The 15,473-nt window shown below is 38.0% G+C and overlaps 1 protein-coding gene across 1 annotated transcript in view; it reads right to left on the minus strand.

Moving 5' to 3' along the window:
- Positions 1–964: 964 nt before the first annotated feature.
- LOC140930351 (myc box-dependent-interacting protein 1-like) overlaps positions 965–15,473 on the minus strand; it is a 34,356-nt gene continuing 19,847 nt past the window's right edge. Inside the window, exons 11-16 of the mRNA XM_073380033.1 lie at positions 8,608–8,723; positions 7,018–7,065; positions 6,078–6,271; positions 5,046–5,153; positions 3,579–3,680; positions 965–2,434 (exon numbers count right to left, since the gene is read on the minus strand). Of these exons, the coding sequence (XP_073236134.1) occupies positions 2,354–2,434; positions 3,579–3,680; positions 5,046–5,153; positions 6,078–6,271; positions 7,018–7,065; positions 8,608–8,723 (649 nt within the window). The 3' untranslated portion in view covers positions 965–2,353. The remainder of the gene's footprint in view (positions 2,435–3,578; positions 3,681–5,045; positions 5,154–6,077; positions 6,272–7,017; positions 7,066–8,607; positions 8,724–15,473) is intronic.

Below are 15,473 nucleotides of genomic sequence, written 5' to 3' on the forward strand. Positions count from 1 at the left end.
CAGAGGCCATGAGGGCGAGAGGAATAATTGTTTTAGTAAAATCCAGCTAGTTGGTCAAAAATATCGAGAATAAAAAACTTTTAGCTAGTTAAAGCTAGATTTTAATCCTTTTTTGCCGCCAAAAAGCTCGCGCTTTTCGCCACTAGTGGGCTATGACATACAGCCTAGTAGTAGCTCAACCAATCAGAACGCAGCATTGATAATAGTCCACTAGTTGGGTTTTACTAAATTGAGATATAGAGAAGATATAGAAGGAGGCTATACATAGAGAGAAGTCGTTACGTCACGTTCCCATGGTAGCAAAATTTTTGGATGACAACAAACCGAAAACTCACTTGAAAAGTAAATTCGCACTCTTTCAAACTTCATCGATCTTATTCACTATCATTTAATTTGTCAAATGTTGGCGTTTTTTTTTCTGGACTGAAACCGCAAGCACCGTATCTAAGTTTAGAAAAAGAAAAAGAAACTTTTTGTGTAGTGTTCACCAAATACTCAAAGCGGACGCGGGAAATTAGGAAGTTTCATGTCGCAGTCGTGCAACGATGGCTAAAAAATGTGCAAAAAAGCGTGATGCACGTGTCAAGTTGTGTTGTTTTACTAATATAAACTTATTGCTTTTTTTTGCCGTTCTAGTTGCCGTCGCTGTCGTTGTTGCCTAAGCTCCCTTTTGTTATGATCCCAAAATTTTGCTACCATGGTAACGTGACGTCACACTTCTCCACTCTATTCCGGCAGCTCAATAGCAGTGGCGGATCCAGACCTCCATACTAAGGGGGGGGGGGGGTGGGGTGAAGGGGGGTGGTCATCCAGACCCTGAGATAAGACGGGGGCGGTTTTTTTTTTTAAATTTCGGCCCCTCGGGTCTCAGTTTGCTCTAAAAATAAGTGGAGGCCTTGGCCCCTCCCCTGAATCCGCCACTGAATAGTTGTTTCAAAAGTCATGATATTGTACCACAAAAGAGTTGTTTGAATCAATACCTTTATTGACATTGCATCATTATTGATTAAAATATATTACAAGTTGACATACATTGATGCAGTAACAAGATGAACATGCTTTCTGTTACTGTACTAAGTAATACTGACTGCAAATTCACCATAAAGCAAAATGATTTTAGATTTGAATAACTGTACAGTATTTTCATAAAATTTCATGTTATAAGTCTTTGCCGAAACCCACTAGAACACCCACAGTTTACGTTAAAAGTCCACAATATTGAAGGAACCAACGGACAACTACATTATACGAGCACCTAGATGGCTTTTATTGTAACATTGTTATGAGCCATTCATTTTTACTGCCAAGTATTATAAAGCACGAAATTTGAACGTTAACTGTTCGATGTGAAAATACCCAAAAGAATTGATGTTACTGATGAAATTGCTATTAACATTCCAAAAAAGGCCATTTTCTCAATCTTTAACGCGTCTCTGCTGTTGCTTTTGAAGCAGTGGGAGATTGTAATTTTTTTACTTATTTTAACTGACTTCTTGACGGGCCTAAAATTTTAGTGACGACCCCCCCCCCCCCCCAACCCCCGGGCCTTCATCTAGGACCTTGTCTACAGGCACTGATTTTCCATTGACAGTGCTGTGAAATTTTAACTTTTTTTTGGAGGGGGGGGGGAGGGATCCAGTGAGATGGGTATCAACGCTATATGACACAAGATTCCACTACACGTGCAAAGAAAGATCTGCACATAGAAGGCATATATTTTCACAAAACTGCTGACAATCATCTGTCACCTCCATCGTCTCAAGAAGAAACTATTGTATCAGTATAGGATTTTGCAAAACTACCCACCAGCCCCTCCCTTAACCCAAAATTGTGCTTCAAGTGAAAAGTTAGTGTTAGGGTTGGGTTAGGGAAGGGGAGGGTGGGTAGTTTCCTACCCTCCCCTACCCAACCTTCCCTTGACTAGTATAGTGATCCAGGCTACACCTCCCCTAACCCAACAGTTTGCCGCAAGAGAAAAGTTAGTGTTAGCATTGGGTAAGGGAGGGGGTGGGTGGGTAGTCTTACAAGATCACATACTGATCTCAACTATTCACATCAACCCCTCCCCACCCCAGAGAAGATTTTTTGTTCAAATACCAACAATACCCCTCTAGAAATTCTAATTTGCTTTGAGTACTCCCCTTTAACAAATTATAGTTCTAAGACCTTCTTCCCTGTAGAATTGTCTATAGTTAGTTTGGATAGTTTCTAAAGCTGCTGCGCATTATTATATTGATATCATGCTATTCAAACAGCTCAAATATATCCAGTAAATTATAACTTATAGAAGCCCTACATTATTTTCTGCCAACTCCTATCAGTCTTGTTTCTTTCTCTTTATGACCAGTCACTGTTAAATTGGCTTTGTAAAGTTTGCAGGGAAGACTCCTTTGATACCACTAAGTTCTAAGATACCCATTAGCCAACCTTCATCCTACAGAGATATGAAACAGCACATAGAAAGTCAGAAGAGCTATGAAAACACCATGGTGTTCAGATGTGGTAGGAAAATAACATGACGCCATAAAACTCTAAGAATGCATTGCTTAGTAATAGGCCTTTTGCAATAATGCTGTTACATGATCAACTTTCTGCAAACATGAAAACAGTTAGCTTTGGAGAAATGATTAGGAACTTAAAGAGCATATTAAAAATAGGTAACCTGTAAATTTTCATCAAAAGTAGGGATTGCAATGGCTACTGAAAAAGTAGAAGGATTTTACATTCGAAAAACAACTATTGCCGCCCAGTCATGGTTGAGTGATTTTCCATACAAATCCTTGTAAAGATTAAATATTAAATGTTGAATTGAAGAATCTTTCCTTGAACCTCACAGAGCTAAAATTTTTTTTGTTCATAACAGAAAATTTGAACCCTGTGATGCATAAGAGAAATATTAAATGACAGTTTGAAAATTTCAACATTTACAAAATATTATTTGTACAGAAAACCACTCAATAATGACTGGGTGGCAAAAGTTGTTTTTCACATAATTCCAGAGTTTAAAAGCTTCCTTATGGGACCCCTAACCCTCATTGTATGCAGTAAATTCTCTTTGAACAAGTGATTGTGTCTGTGTAATGACCACCCTTCCTTCATTGATAACAGGCAATTCCTAACACAGTTGAACCCCGCTATATGGACACCCACTTGATATGGACACCTCATTATTACGAACATTTTTACTTGTCCCTAGAGAAAGCAAGCCCTTGCATTTTCTCTATATTCAACTCGCTTAACCCTTTAAGTCCCAATGGTGACTGACATCAATTTTCTCTTAACGATACCAATACATTGTCAAGAGATGAGGTTATGAGAATTAATAAAATGATCACCAAAAAGAAAATGCTTTGATCTTTTATCAAATTCTCTGAACACATTCTTTAAGGAAATGCATAGAGATCAGTTGGGAGAATTTGTTTCTGGATAATGGGACTTAAAGGGTTAATATGGACACCCCATTAAAAAGGACACTTTTTATGCCCTCAGTTTCCCTATTAACAGGGTTTGACTGTATATCTATTTCTTGGAATATTTTCAACCAAGTCCTTGTTCTACAATTATTTAAAGCAACGTACCTGTTCTTCAGGATCATCAAACTCAACTACATTTATGATTTCCCCTTTCTCAAATGACAACTCATCATCATCCTCAGCTACATATTTATAGGCTGCTCGAACCTGGAGAGAAGGTATTAAACAACTAGTAACTAAAGTTGAACCTCCATTAAATTTTGATGGCCACTCAAAAGTCTATTAACAGAAGTTATGATAATAATAAATGATGATAACTTTTATTGAGGGCAGCAGTTAATATCTCTCGATAATCTACACATGGCCCTCAGAAAAAAAAAACACAAAAATCGATCAAAAAGCTATGATTCATAGTCAAGAATTTGAAGATAAAGTAACTAAGGAATTGATAAAGATTGTCCCTTACAATTTACAAACTTCAATTCGCTTAAGTTTGTTTTCGAAAGATGTCAAGGCAGAGCAGTCTTTCAATTCCTCAGGAAGTCTGTTCCACAAGCTTGCAGCACTGAACAATACAGGTTTGTCAGAAATAAGCAGAAATATCACTATTTTTAGACACACATGTGATGGGATCTGATACGAGCAGCATTACTGGTCCACAATCAATTATTATACCATCCATCTCCAACTATACTTTCAACATGTTTTTGAAATAAAGCCAAAATTAAATGATGTATCAAACCCTTGATGGCTGCTTAATAGAGGTGACAACAATGAGAGAACTCTCATCAGTTATTTTGGGACTTTGATCACTGGCCCCTTAATAGGTGGCCATTTAATGAAAATGTAACTGTACTTTGATCTACCCTGGCTTGATGGAAAACAATAGCCACGGGGAGAATGATGCTTTAGGAATTCCAAGCATACAAATCTGAAAAAAGTCCAGGCACATGTTTCTCAAAACTCCTAAAAACTTTATTCAAGCAAAAATGTGAACGACAATAAACTTCAAATGGGAAGGTTTGAAAACTTTATAAGAATGAGAAGTGTATTGGCCTACTTTGCACAAGAACTCCAAAGATCGTTACAAAAATAAAAGGAAGATATTATTCTATTTTAAAACTATCTGGGCCGGAAAAAACTCTGGGAGTTTTGAGAAGTGCATGCCACGACTCAGAACTTGCTATTTTGATGCAGATAAGACACTTGCTAAAAAATTATTAGTATTTCCAAATGAAATATTACACAGGCTTCCATTCTTTCACCATGCCTTTTAAATTTCGCCCTTACTACCTTACCTGTTTGCATACTGAAGTAGTGATAACTTGAGAGAAGAAATTGAATTGACTATTGTCTTCAAATGCTCTTGGGAAAATGTAGTACTCCCAGAAGCATTTGAAAACAATTGTTTATGTAAACTTTGGGGGGCAAAGAGAGTGTATTATGGGGAATTCAAAAATAGAGAATACTGAAAATAACAATCTAACTGCTGTAGCTCATGGAGAACTCCAGGAATTTTACTACCTTCTCATGAGGAGAAAATGGATACCAAAAACAACCTAAACACTGTACCTTATATTGAACTCCAGGAATTTCAGCTGTTGTAGTCTCCTGCTTTTCTCCTTCTGCCTGCGGCATAGATGTTGGAGGAGATTCTTCACTTGATGGTGATCCCTTACTCTGTGTGGTGAAATAAAATATATTGATGAACTTCTCATAATATTATTATGAGTCTTGTCTGTCAGTTGGATGCATGAACATGCCCACAGGTTGTTTTATTGCATCTTTAATTTGTTGTGTCACTTGAGACTCAACGTGCGGCCTGAAATTTTTGAGGGATTTTATTTTTGCAGATTGGTGATTTTTTGTGTTTTGCTGAAACTAATTATTTTTGCGATTAGGACAGATTGGCTTTTCTTGGTGGGAATTAATTTTTGCAATTTTCAGAAAGTGCCCAGTGTCCAGCATTAATAATATTTTGTTTTTATTGAGTACATGCTATAGACTGAAATAAACATTTTCAAACGATACTACAATGTGCATATACTTATGTAAAACCAGTAGTTCATTGTATACCATTTTGTTTCTGAATGAAAGAGACAAATTGTGATTGAAAAGACACAATTTCTTAGTACTGTATCTTTGTGTAGCAAATTTAAGTTAGGAAATATAATTATTTACTCTGAAGTAAATTTTTGCAGGAAAAATGTTTGTGGTAAATTTGCAAGAAATTATTTTGGCAGATTGCTGAAAAATCGCAACACTCGCTGGCTTCGTTGTTCATGCATCAGAGTGGTAAGAGTTTATATTATATAGAGCTAGAAGGATGAAACCGAAAGAACTTTCATCGATTTACTTTCCACACACGAAAATTTCTCCATTTTGGTCGACAGAGAATGTACCATTATGCATTTTACTTGCCTTGGCCTATCTTTGGCCTACCAAATGCTCAGGAATATGGCCACGTGAGTGTACCTTTTTGGTTTGACAAACAAAGCCACGCAACTCGAATTGTTAACAACTGGCGCCAAAATAAACTGTCGCGCGTATCTCTGAATTTGTGGTCTAACTGTTTTGGTAGTATTCTTTGGATACTGAACTTACCTCAGTGCCCTCTGCTTGCGGTTGCTGTCTACTAACAGGCAAATTCGGTACTGCAGGTCTTTCTGGTTTAACCTGAGGGGGTGGGGGTCGGGCAGCTGGTACAGGCTTGGGCTTTTCTTGGCTTTCTTGTGAAGTCACCTCCCCTCCCACAGTATCCGCTTCATCCTGGTCAGACTGCAGGAATGGGTTCGTGGCTGTGGAACAAAACGCAGTGGTGAAAAAACCTTTTTATACAGTTCTGATGAGACTTTGTACACCCTTGTAACAGGTTAAGGAGATAACTTGTATTTAAGCTGACCGGGTGCCTTCCGAAATATTTTTATGAATGAAAATGTAAGGCATTTAGTGTACAAATTTCAAGACTTGGAGCAACAATTTTTAAAAACAAAATCAAATATTTCCTCCAAATTGCTTGAACGTCATGAGCAATGTAATACATCAGCCTCAGGCTCTACTTTAACTGGGGTTGAGGTACACGTGGGAATTCTTGGTGGGGGTGTGCCACCCAGTTCTCCATTTTTCATACCCGTTTTCAGACCAGACCTCTAAAATCCATTCCCGTTTTCAGATCTGGCCTTTAGGCAGAAATTAATTCATCAATACTTAGAATAGAGCACAAACAAAAAAAATTCTTCAACTGCATTTCGAATTCACATTCTCTTTCATTCTTATTCATTTGGAATTGAAGCGATAAATACATTCATACACTCATGTAGTTCCCTCGAATATCATACGTGATTCAAGACCAAAATGGGCACAGTGTATGATACCCATTTTCAGACCAAAAAGGCCCAAAAACCATACCCTTTGGGGCAGCACATACCTATATTGCTTACACAAGGGAGTACCCAAGCCAGGGGGGTTATTTACAGTATTGCTACTTAATAAAAAATAATACGAATTATCTTCAGAATGAAAAAATAAGGAGTAAATAATATACCATCTGTTCCAACAGCAGCCTTGCCCTCTATCTGATTTACAGTTCCATCTAAAATATGAAACAAAAAAAGGACAAAATTACAGGAGTGGTTGTCAATAACACATGACCATTGTTTGGAAATTTGATTTTCAGCTTCTTAAAACTAAAAGAAAAGTTTTTGTTAAAAATCAAGGTCTTTTTTTCACATGTACAATTACTCTTACTGCAAAGTACATATTTTGAAGAAAATCTTAATTCTTGATTGGTAAAAACATTGACTGACGTAAAGATCTCAACTTTAGCTGTATGTATTGGCAGCTGCAGAAATGCAATCTCAAAACTAAAAGGCCATATAAAAGGATGGTTAAAATCTCACGAATCTTAAATTTTTAAAAAATCTATCTTGCCGTAAAAAATAATTATTAGCTATTTTGTTTAAGTAGACCAAAATGTTTACAAAACCGCTATCAAGAGCACCTGGATACATACTAGTCAAATCCTTCTTTCCAGCAATCAGCTGGAGCTATCTCCATGGTCTTTCACACACATTTTTAAAAAAGATTGAAACTACTATAAGGTGAAATTTTCTAATGATAACGGCCGAACATCAAGATTGTCCATTTTTTGCCGTATCTATAACCATAAAAACTTCATCCCAAAATATCTCGATAATGCTCACACAGATTTTGCCTAAACTTCACGAACATCAAGGCGGCTATTGAAGGAAAAGGCTTCCGTGAACGATTTTGGAAGAACAGTTCCCAGTGCTGAGAAATACTGCTAAAAGTAAAAAGGTAAAGGCACCATTTCATTGCTATGATAACTCCAATGTCATTGCAACCCTGATCATAACAAATTTTCATCTTTATCTGATACAACTGTGGTGGCAATTTTTCCAGATCTTTGTTTATGGTGACTAGTTTATGCTCAAACATGGGAGGTATTGCCCTTGAAAAACTGTGTTGAGCCACCTTAATTGAGGGTGACCGCTTGAGAGGGCCACTTCACAGAGGTTTGACTATAGTTATCTTTCTTCCAAAGGAAGGACTACTTAGTGAACAAGATTAGACCTCTATTCATGAACATTTTATTTTATAAGAACATTTATCTCCCCTGAAGACTGTTTCTCAAAAGTCCTGGGGCCCATTTCTCAAAGCTCCCAGTAATTACTGGGCCTGTTAAGCTGTTTTGTTTTCCATTTTAAAGGGAGTTTTAAAAGTTTTGAAAATTATACAGTAGAGTTATTAGCTAACGAAACAAAATGGACTTCATTAGAGGTCAGAACACACCCTACTTTTCTTGAGACTTTGATTTAAAAATATGATTCCGGGCCTGTTAAGTTACCGGGACTTTCGAGAAACAGGCCCCTGGTATTTTTTGAACATGAAATCAAATATTCAAATCAAAATCGAAAGAATAAAAGTGCAGATCCTAGCAACTAAATCAGTCCATTTTGTTTTTTTATCATGCTAAGTGCAAAAATATTGGAACCTCTATCTTAAATGTAAACAACAACAGTTCTCCAGGCCCATTAATCATCAGCACTTTTGAGAAACGGGCCCCAGATGAATTTCGATGATAGATGAATGGATGAATTTCCTGGATACTAACCATCATTAGTTTCTAATGTGACTGCCTCATCATTGCACACTATTGCATCACCACTTTCTGGGTGAGAGGATGTCGTCTGGGCGTCTGTATCGTCACTGTCTGACACTTGGTTTTCACTGAGTGACAGAAAAAAATAACTGTATCATTAGTTTACTGCTGCAAGAGGAAATAAAATATCTAATGAAATAATGTGACTCAAAATTTTTGTTTTTAAAAAACACATTTGAGATTCACATGTTGAAAATAGCATTGTTTCTCAACCCATTCACATATGCTGCCCATTCTAGGCACCTCTTTTGAATTTTTTTTGCTTAGTACGCCGGACAAGTGTACTTAGAATTAAGTAAGTTCTTTGTTAGTTTATTTTGTGTATACTGGACTCTGATGTCTTTATTTACTACTCCAGAGGGTTAGGTGTGAAGAGGACCTGTTTTAGATAGATAGATAGATAGCTAGATAGATAGCTTTATTCCCTTAGTCACTGAGTGTTATATCAGCTGTCTTTGTTACATACTATGCTCTGTGGCAAAGCTGAAGAAAGCCATGCTTTCATGCGGATGAAAATGGAACAATTGGCTGTACCAAGCGTACGAAGACCGAATGAAATACCAAAATTCTTAGAACATGGCCGTACTAAACGTACTAAGACCAAACAAAATACCAACATGCATAGAACATAGCCGAACTAAGCGTGCTAACGTACTAAGACCGCATAAAATACCAACATACATGAGAACATGGCTGTACTAAGCGTACTAACCTACCAAGACCGACAAAAATACAAACATGCATAGAACATGGCCGTACTAAGCGTACTAACGTACTAAGACCGAAAAAAATACCAACATACATAGAACATGGCCGTACTAAGCGTACTAACGTACTAAGACCGAATAAAATACCCACATACATAGAACGTTGCTGTACTAAGCGTACTAACGTACTAAGACAGAAAAAATACACACATACAAAGAACATGGCCGTACTAAGCGTACTAACGTACTAAGACCGAAAAAATACACACATACAAAGAACATTGCCGTACTAAGCGTACTAACGTACTAAGACTGGATAAAACACCAACATTTTGAAAACATCGCCGGTCGCGAACATAAGCTTTAAGGGGCACCCAAATAGAATATAGATCAAAACCACTTAAACCTAGCATTGTTAAACATATTTTAGTATTTAAACGGAACATATAGGCATATTTTTATCCCCTAAAAATTTTTCATCTGTGCGGATTTCCTAGTCGAACGTCTAGCGATCCGAAAGTCATAGGGATCAAAACTTACCCTTTTGAAAATTTCTGCCAGAAAAAAGGCTCCCGAAAATTTTAGGTGACAGTTTTAGGGTAAAAATCCGTTAAAAATGGGCAATTATACCATTTTGTAGATGTTCGAAAATCCTAGGGGAGGCAGACAAGCAAGAAATTTTACAGCAAATGTTCCGAAAATTCTAGATCTCAAATCGTCTTCCGACCAGATATTCTGCAAAAATTGACGTTGGGTGCCCTTGGAACATGACCGCGTTAGTAATACAAACGCAAGGCACCCCAGCGCACCTGAGGTCAAGAGCTTTTTTAAAAATCCCCTTTTTAAATCAAAATTTCACATACCTTGCCACACTACACAATGAATTTAAGGGAAGGCTGAAAAGTTACTTATATTCTTTAAACGTAAAAAGAAAATCTTCTTTTAGCGTAGATTTAAAATATATTTGCACTAAAAACATGACTTCCGTTTATTCTAGTGCTTTTATTATAACTACCTGACGTCCCATGCGAATCAACATCGCCCGTTATTGGTCACTCAATAAGACCGGCCGTTCGCAATTTGAATAATAACTAGAAAAAATATGAGGCTTAGAAAATTGTTTTAGAAAAGAGTAAGTAAATAAATCATATTTTACATTGCAAGTGTGTTGAATAGAGTCTCAACTTGAAAACAATTTCTTGATGGATAACCTTATCCAGTCATGCGTCATCGACCGGAATCAGTTTCAGAGGTTTCAGCTGAATGTGAATTCCCCGCACATCTCATCAAAATCAATCTAATGGCCGAACTAAGTTCACCAACGAGAGAGATTTGCAACTCGCTAAGCTTGTCCACACAGAAGTAAGTGATGACTGACTGCCCTCCACGGGCAAAAGAGAGCAGCCAGCGAATGACTTTGTAATAAGCAGTTGCTCATCCAATCCTACGCATACTTTGATCCAACAAAGAAAGCCAAGGTGAAGGCTGTGCATAAGGTTTACAACAAGGATGTAGCACTTCCTCTTGTGCTCGGATGGCACTTTGGGAACAGTTCCAGCAAGCCGAGAACGTAATGTAGATCTCCTTTGGAGCTATGTTCCATGTGGTCGCTTAGAGTAACTAGCTTCGCGCAGCAGGCTCGTAGACATAGTGTTTGACGTGTAGCACGAGGTGTTGATCAAGAAGGTCAAAAGACTGAAAATAATGTCTACCGCTGAAAGTGTACAATATAGGGATTTACTGTGATGCACTATACTGTACATTCATGAAACGAGCTGCTTCGTGCCAACACAAATAAGCTGAAATTGTCAAATTCCTTGTGCCACAGGGCAAAACCGAAGCATTTAGAAGCAGACTCGGCAACTGGATCATGGACGTGTGACAACCGAAGACCAGTTGAGCGAAGATATATGGTGATCAGAGACGCTGTTCCTGAGGTACAGTTCCGTTACGAAGAGGCTGATAGGCGTATTGTTCTCCATGCTCGGCATGCGCGCAGGAATGACAGTGTGATGCACTCTTACACACTGACACTGAGCAGTTGTCTTTCTCCTACTTGTTGCTCATAGCAAAAGCTTGACTTTGAAAAGGTGCTACATGAAAAAGGGAAGAGGCGCGAACGTTCTATGCAAATCGACCGCGGCAAAGTTAACCACTGCTTCATGAGGAGTCCTTATCGGTGTAAACTCGACCACAGGTTGTGATAACATCTCTGCCTTCTTTGGTAAAGGGAAGTGAAAAACAGTCCAGTTATGGCGAGTATCGCGGGAAAGAGTGATCAGTATCCAATGAGAACTTTAAATTCAAGATACGGAAGCACCCGTGTGTGAACTGTACGGAAAGAAGTGGCACAGTGTGGATGTGCTTGTGCTTACTATGAGATTCATCCCGAGCTTAAGGCGGGAAGGTCAAGCTGGAGAATCTGCCGCCATATGAGTCATCTTTTCGACTTTACAGGAGCAATTATCAAGGCTCGATGAGAAGAAGAACCATTGCTCTGCTCCCCTTGTGGCACGTTAAGTAGAGTAGTTGCAACTCATGCTTAGGAACCTTTCTTCAGCTTATGATGTTTGAGCAGCAAATGCAGTACATGTGAATCTATGTTTATGTTAAATGTTCCAAACGCTGAGTGTCGCAGTGAAGAATGGTGTTATGCGAATGATGTCAGTTATGGGATCATATAGTGCTTTTGTTCTAAACTAGACTGAAGAGTGAAGCACGTTTCGAGGTTTGGGGGGGGAGCACTTCCTTATTTGGCTTATACAGGTCAGCTATGGGCAGCTGAACACAAGGTCTTGAGTATTAAACAGGGTGTAGAATTTTACTGTTAAGTGACTTGAACAGTGTCTTTTGGCGCTGGAAGCCTTAAAAAGACTGTAAAGGCTTGCGATGAGCAGTTTACATTTGCAGTATCAATAACTTTTTCCAAAGTACCTACTTCTGTGATGTTAGTTTAAAAAAAACTACTTGATTCTTTACGTAAAACGAAACAAATCAAAGTCAGAATCTTAAACAGGGTAGCGAAGTGAGCCATTTCTTAAACAAGGTGGAGCTTTGAAGGCCTCGGCGGCACAGCTCTACCAAGACCCCCCTTGAGTGCCCCCCCCCGGGGGGCACGTTATCTGCCCTTACTTCTGCCTTATTGCTTTTTGTTAGAGGTATGTTTTACTTTGCCGTAGAAAACGACGTTACAATAGCTCTAAATGTATTCTTCTAGCATTGTGATTTCGATGGCTCTAAACCTTCGACGACTGCTTTGTTCGTTATCACTCCATATGGAACGATGCATGATCACGCATATTTTCCTTCCTAGATCCATTTAGCTTTCAGTTTAAGTTAATATATTGGTAAGCAACAATGTCAGCAAAGCTTTCCAGCGATACCTCGTTTAGATATTCTGACTGATCCTTACAACGTTACACTCACAAAAAAGGTAACATTTTGAGGAGAAATCCACTGGCAATGTCGCTGTTTACCTGCTACTCTTTGATTAGAGAAAGATCGAAATAGATTCATAAATAAAAAACGTCAAAATTTTGGCTTGTGTGCATGCGTGAAAACAAAAAAGCTGTTTAATTATGTCTAATTAGTCGAAAAATATGCCTTTTTGGATGCAAAATGCATTTTGAGCCATTCTTTTAGCCATGCTAATTAGCCGAAAACCAGTCCAAAGACGAGGAATTTGTGAAAAACGCGGTTTTCTCGCTACCCACCGGCCGTCACCAAAGGGTTAAAGAAAGTTACCAATTTGTTTCAAATTGGCCCTTTTCCTCATGAAAAAAGTCAATTTCGCCCATTTCAGCAGGAAACAGTTTTGTAATGAGAAAAAGAACTTCCAATGTTTAATTAATGTTGATGACAATTTTCTTATTTAGGTGATTGAGATATCAGTTGAATACGCTAATTCTAAAAGCAAAATGGCGGTCACTATGATGTTATACCTGACGTCATCATATCTTAACTAACCTTAACAATGCTAAAATAACATCTCAGATACCTAGAAGTTCAAATCTTCTTCAAAAACATCGTGTGCTTTTAAGAGGGAATCAAAAGTTTGTTTATAAATCCAAGATGGCGACCAAAATAAGGGTTTAAGTGGCAAATTTAAAATTCGATTTACAAAATGAAAGCTACCGTTCTATCCTTGCTGTCATGCATTTTTGTGATGCTTTTTGCTCAACGATTTAGATTATACATGTTTTTTTCTTCCTCTTAAGTGAGCCATACAAACCCCTTAGCTGATGGACTAACTGGGGCACAAATGTGACCAAAAATCACTGACAAGCCATCAAAGAACAACAGAAGAATCGGTGATTGAATACATGACGAAATGCCAATGCAAGCAACTTTGCAAAATAACTATTACAAAGCACGTAATGTATCTAATTATCTAATTTCCGACGTCTAAGGTTATAGTCACTATTTTACAGAAACGAATTAAACAAAATAGCCTCAGAAACAAAACATAAATATAGACAGCTAATAGATCAAAAGATTTTAAAAAGACATTAGATGCAATAATTTCACGTGCGCATAACTTGATACTGAAGACAACTTAACTTGAACTTCAGAAGACAAAAACTTATCAAATTCATGACATAATGTAAACAACAACTTACAAAAAGATTACAGAGAGACTTGAAAAACGGAGAGAAGGCGTTCATAAATTCATGGCCAAAAATATTTTGCCTTTGGGTATTACCGAACTCAATTCATGGGTAAGAGAAAATCAAAGAAATAATAAGCCAAGCAGCAAGGCAGAGTACAAAAACGAGAATTATTTTTGTGATTGAAGATAATTACCAATGAGGCGTCCATCCAAAATATGCTGTTCCGGTTCCCACGTTGATTAATTTTTAGGATAGAGGAGCCACTTGACCAAGTCCTCAACCTTTCCGTTTCTCTTTCGATGTTCCAGAATTTTTTCTGCACTAAACACAGTTTCATTGTCGATAACAATTGCTTCCGGAGTTGATTCTTTTGCATTTTGAAGTTGATTCTTTGTCTTTTCTTGGTCTGATTCTTTGTTTGACTCTTTCTCTTTTTGAGGCTGTAGGGACAGTGGCATCTCAATACTAACTGGATTTAAGTCAGTGTCTTTAGGATTCGCTTCAGCAGAAATTGGCTCAAAACAATCTTTTGGAATATCATATTCCTGAATGTACGGCTCGGCAGGGTCATCAAAAGGCGCAGAGTCAATTGGTCTCAAATTTGGATCAACAAACGGCTTCATACGATTTGCAACTTTTTATTGGTGGTCGTGCGCGACTTAAAATGAACCGGTGACAATTTCTCAACGATTCTGTGTGGACCCAACCAATTATGCATTAACTTTTTGGATAACCCTTTCCTAGTTCTCGGGGTATAAACCCAAACACGTTGTCCAACTACAAAAACACGTTTTTTTGTATTTTGATCGTAATAATCCTTCATTTTTTGTTGTGCACGTTGTTAATTTTCTCTCGCTAAATTTTGAGCCAATTCAACTTTTTCGACAATACGGTTTCGATAGTCAAGGACCAAAGTACTCAAATCATCAACCGCAGGAGGCAAATACTTAACGTCAATTGGCAAGCGTGGCTCTCGCTCATAAAGAACGTGAAAAGGAGAATCCCTAATTACTTCGGCGGAGCGCGAAGTAAAGGATTCGCGACGCTCAGGAATGCATCAAAGTTGCAATTTTTTGACAAGATTGGGCAAGCAAAGTCTGTAGGTTTTCGGCTCTATTCGGCTATTTGACGAAGTGAGAGCCGAATGAGTTCGAGATATCTCGAGATCACTTCGATTTCTTTGATTAGTCTTTAACTTTTTCGAGGAAGAAAGAATTACTATTTTGGCTTTCCCGGGGTTTGAACCGACTCACCTGTGTGACCCGTCAGATCAGAGGAGACTCTAAGTTGAGGGATTAGCCGATTGCGCTACTGCGACCCAAGGTAGTTTAGGATATGAAAAATAGTTATGAAATGATGCACTAGTTTCGGGACAAGATTGGGAGTGCAAGTTCGTGACTTTTCGGCTTGTTTCAACTATTTCACGAAATGAGATCGGACTACTTCGTGATATCTTGAGATCACTTCGAGTTTAGTCTTTAATTACTCGAGGAATAAATAG

The sequence above is a fragment of the Porites lutea genome, chromosome 3 (genome assembly GCF_958299795.1).
Source record: "Porites lutea chromosome 3, jaPorLute2.1, whole genome shotgun sequence".
Taxonomy (NCBI): Eukaryota; Metazoa; Cnidaria; class Anthozoa; order Scleractinia; family Poritidae; genus Porites; species Porites lutea.